The 3,892-nt window shown below is 55.7% G+C and overlaps 1 protein-coding gene across 1 annotated transcript in view; it reads right to left on the bottom strand.

The window, feature by feature from the left end:
• CIB4 (calcium and integrin binding family member 4) overlaps positions 1 to 1,861 on the bottom strand; it is a 37,309-nt gene extending 35,448 nt beyond the window's left edge. The window contains exons 1-2 of the mRNA XM_015566445.1: positions 1,762 to 1,861; positions 1,085 to 1,119 (exon numbers count right to left, since the gene is read on the bottom strand). Coding sequence (XP_015421931.1) covers positions 1,085 to 1,119; positions 1,762 to 1,815 — 89 coding nt within the window. The 5' untranslated portion in view covers positions 1,816 to 1,861. The remainder of the gene's footprint in view (positions 1 to 1,084; positions 1,120 to 1,761) is intronic.
• Between the last annotated feature and the right edge of the window lie 2,031 nt (positions 1,862 to 3,892).

Raw genomic sequence — 3,892 nt, 5'->3', positions numbered from 1 at the left:
GGGGGGGGGGGGGCATTTACTTTTTTATGTAGAGCTTTCTATGCTATCAAATTTTCTAGCCATGCTCACAAGTTACATTTTAAAATTAGATTTTATTTTTGCTCAAGAGTTACTTTTTAGAAAGCTCAGTAGGGGTAGTAGGATGTGAGTCATGTGGAGTTTTGTCATATTTTTTTCTATATTTAAAAAAGTGAGTGAATTTTAATTTTCAAAGGAAAATAATATAGCCCCGTGATTGGCCCTGGTCTCCATGGCTCCCCGTGTCCTGGCCACGCTCAGTGCCTGGGGAGGCTCATGCTTGTGGCAAAGGCGTCGCCTGCCTGGGACTCGAGGTGGGAAGTGTGGCTCTCAGGCCGGGCATCATGGTGGGAAGCGCGAGTCCATGCAGAGACAGGGAGGGGAGAGGGCCCAGGCCTGAGGGTCTCACAGTGGTCTCCTCCCTCCAGCCCTGCCTCATGCCTTAGTGAGCTCATGTATCCGTCTACCAAGTGTTCGCTGAGCACCTGGTTTGGGCTGTGCACTCACCCCTCCCTCATGCCTTCCATCCCTCTGCAATCCTATGAGGGGACATGGTGATGGATAGCTTTGGACAGAAACCTGTGAGAGCAGGGACCAATGGTCACCATTGCACTCCAGGGCCGGCACGGTGTCTGCCGCACACCAGGCACAGAAGGGAGGCTTGGGGAGGGCATGGGTGCTAAGAGAGATGCAGTTAGTGCATCAAGGTTACCCAGCCAGTGACGGGTCCAAACGGGCTTCAGACCTGTTTCCTGAACGAATTACGGTTCATCCAGGAACCCTTGTCTTCATCATCCCAGGGAGGGCCTGCCCACCTCTGTGATTCCTTGAGGAAGCCCTGCCTTGGGTCCCCCGGCAGCCTGAAGCCTGACATTCCACTCATCTCGCCAGGCCTGGGGATCACGACCCCACCCTGGGGCTGGTCCGTCTCTGCCTGCTCTGGGCAGGCTCATCCTTCCCTCTTACCACCGCGTGAGCTTAGGGCTCTGAGCAGGGATCACCTGCAGGGGCCAGGGCAAGATCGCAGCCCAGGGGGTGGGGGACGGGCGGGAGGGGCTCTACTCACCACAGGATCTCATTTCTGGTCAGGAAGGTCAGCGCCTACAACAAACCACAGAGAGGTGATCTGCCCACTCTGTCTGGCCTCCCCAGGAGTGGGGAGCTTCGGGGGCCGGGGTGGAACAGCCAGAAATGGAGGCACCTGGCCTTCCGCAGTGAATGCCTGAGGGGGTACCCGAGGAGGAAACAGTGCCCTGCCCCTCCCCTGTCTCTCATGGTCTCGGGAAGGAGTGTATGGGCTCAGACCTGGAGAGAGAATCAGAGACAAGACAGAAACCGGGCTGTGGAGCAGGGGACGGGTGGGGAGGAGGCCTGGGAGGACTGGACCGGACATCAGCAAAGGCCAGGGCCACCACTATCTGACTGGTAGAGAGTCTAGATCAGCGGTTCTCAACCTGTGGGTCGCGACCCCTTTGGCGGTCGAACGACCCTTTCACAGGGGTTGCCTAAGACCATCCTGCATATCAGATATTTACATTACGATTCATCACAGTAGCAACATGACAGTGATGAAGTAGCAACGAAAATAATTTTATGGTTGGGTCCCAACATGAGGAACTGTATTTAAAGGGCCAGAAGGTTGAGAGCCACTGGTCTAGAGCTTCAGGTAAGAGTCTCCCCGCTCGCCCCACCTGCCTTAGGAAGCTCCCACCGCTGCCCAGAGTCTCAGCCTGGTCTACCCACCTGGTACTCTTCCAGGTCCTCCCAGTGGATCTGGTACCTCAAACACTGTCCCATGCCAGCCACACCTTTCTCTCTGCCGGCAGCAGAACCTTTGCCCCCAGGGCTCACCAGTTTGTGTGACCAGGTGATCTGGTTGCCATAGTTGCCATACATTCTACCTTCTGCCCATTCTACCTGAGCTTCTGAGGGGGAAAAGAAATGGGTTCTTCTGGTTCCCAGGGCCGATAGACACCACCCTAAAGCCACAAGGCAACCGAAAGGCAACCCAGGAGCAGGGCCGAGTGCCATTCTGTTGGCTCGGGGGTCGCACTGCCTGGGCTAGAATCCCAAATCTGCTCATGCCAACAAGACATGTGACCTCGGCCAGTTACGCAACCTCTCCCGGTCTTAGCTTCCTCAACTATAAAACAGGGTGATAATCATGGGGCGTTGTGAGGATGATTCGAGTTAATACAGGTAGCTATGCCAGGCACATAAGTGCTCAATAGATGTTAGAATCCTGTCCCAAGCGCTTTGCCAAAGGTGGGGGTGCAAAAATGAGTAGCATAGACCCTGACCTCAGGAGTGGCCCAAAGAGCACCTACAGGGCGTCCCAGCTCCTCAGTCAGGGTCCGGTCAGGGACCCTGCAGGAGCAGAGGGTACATTCAAATGAGGGTACTTTGGAGAGGGTCTAAAAAGGAGACTTCATGGAACTCTTCAAAAGGCAAGGTGGGGTGTAGACAAACCACCCAGGAGAGGGCAGAATCCTGGGCTACTTACCACAGAGTTGCTACAGTCCTGGCCCAACACATGGGGATCAGGACCCCAGCATGGCTCTCTCCTCTCCTTCTCTCCTGCAGGAATGGAGAGCAGGTGGAGAGTTGACCTGGGGAGACAGAGAAGCCCAGCTCAGCTGCAGTGCCACAGGCCAGGAGGCGCCTCCCACAGCCACCCGCCACTCCTGCCTCTGGGCGGTCCGCACGCCCACCCGCACTGTGCCCTGTGGCTTTCCTGGCTCTACCAGGTCCTGCCACACACTCTCCTACGTGAACATCCCCAGGCCTTTCTGTTGCAGCTGACTTATGTCTCTGGAGATCAGCTGCTCGGTTTTCTTTCTTTTGCTCTATTTTCTTCACCTGTCCTTCCCAGAGATGGAGCCAAGCAGAAGAACCCCAGGGGCCCTCGGCCCCTCGTTGACCTGGCACACACAGGGGCAGCACCTGCAGTGTGCCGGGAACCGGGCCTGACCCTGGGGAGAAATGAGTGACTGTGATCTCAGCCTTCAAGAAATGGATACTTCACACACACACACACACACACACACACACACACACACACACGCACACACACACACACACCAAGGGAGCTTGAGCGATGTCATCAGAGGCTTAATAGCACAGGGCTGGCTGCATCACTGCGGGCAAGTCACACAACTACTCTAAGCCTCAGTTCCCTCATCTATAAAACGGGAATAATAAATCCCCACTTTATAGGATGAATGCAAGGATAAAATGAGATGTTATATTTATTTAGCTCTCACTTACAAGGTACCGGGCACATAGTGAGTTCTCAATAAAGGGTAAGTGATACTGTTACTTTTTACAGCTGAGCCTGGGAGAATGGGCGGGATTTCAGCAGGCAATGTCAGCAATTAAGTCCCATCTGCTGCTAAGCCCTCGGAACTTCCACCATCGTTTATTGAGCAGCTTCTCTCTGCCAGCCATGTCCCTGTAAGCTGCCTCCCGCCATGCCCACAGAGTCTGTGAGGTCAGCAGGTACCGCTCCTTTGCTCTGGGAAGGCCAGCGGGTGGGGTTCAGTGACGCTGTGGGAACCCTCGGGCGAGTGGGCAAGGGAGGGTCCAAGCCTGGATGGCAGGCGCAGGCCTGGGGGCTCCCACAGCCTGGGTGGGAGCCAGGTGAGCTGTGGGCGACACCCCCCGAGGCTGCTTCCTTCTCGTTTCCTGGAGCTGCCAGTGGCAGCGAGGCAGAGGCTGGTGGGTGCCTTTACGCCCTGTTCACACTCCCGAGCAGGAAACAGACTAGAGAACATCCCTGCAGCTCTTTAGTCAACGGCTGCTTATTGAGAGGAGACAGAGTGCAGGAGAGACAAGGCCCTGCCTCCTGAAGCCAGACACACAAAGGAGGAGCAGC

The sequence above is a fragment of the Myotis davidii genome, unplaced genomic scaffold, assembly GCF_000327345.1.
Source record: "Myotis davidii unplaced genomic scaffold, ASM32734v1 scaffold238, whole genome shotgun sequence".
Taxonomy (NCBI): Eukaryota; Metazoa; Chordata; class Mammalia; order Chiroptera; family Vespertilionidae; genus Myotis; species Myotis davidii.
The sequence above is the reverse complement of the archived record's forward strand: the minus strand, read 5'-3'. Positions and strand labels throughout refer to the sequence as shown.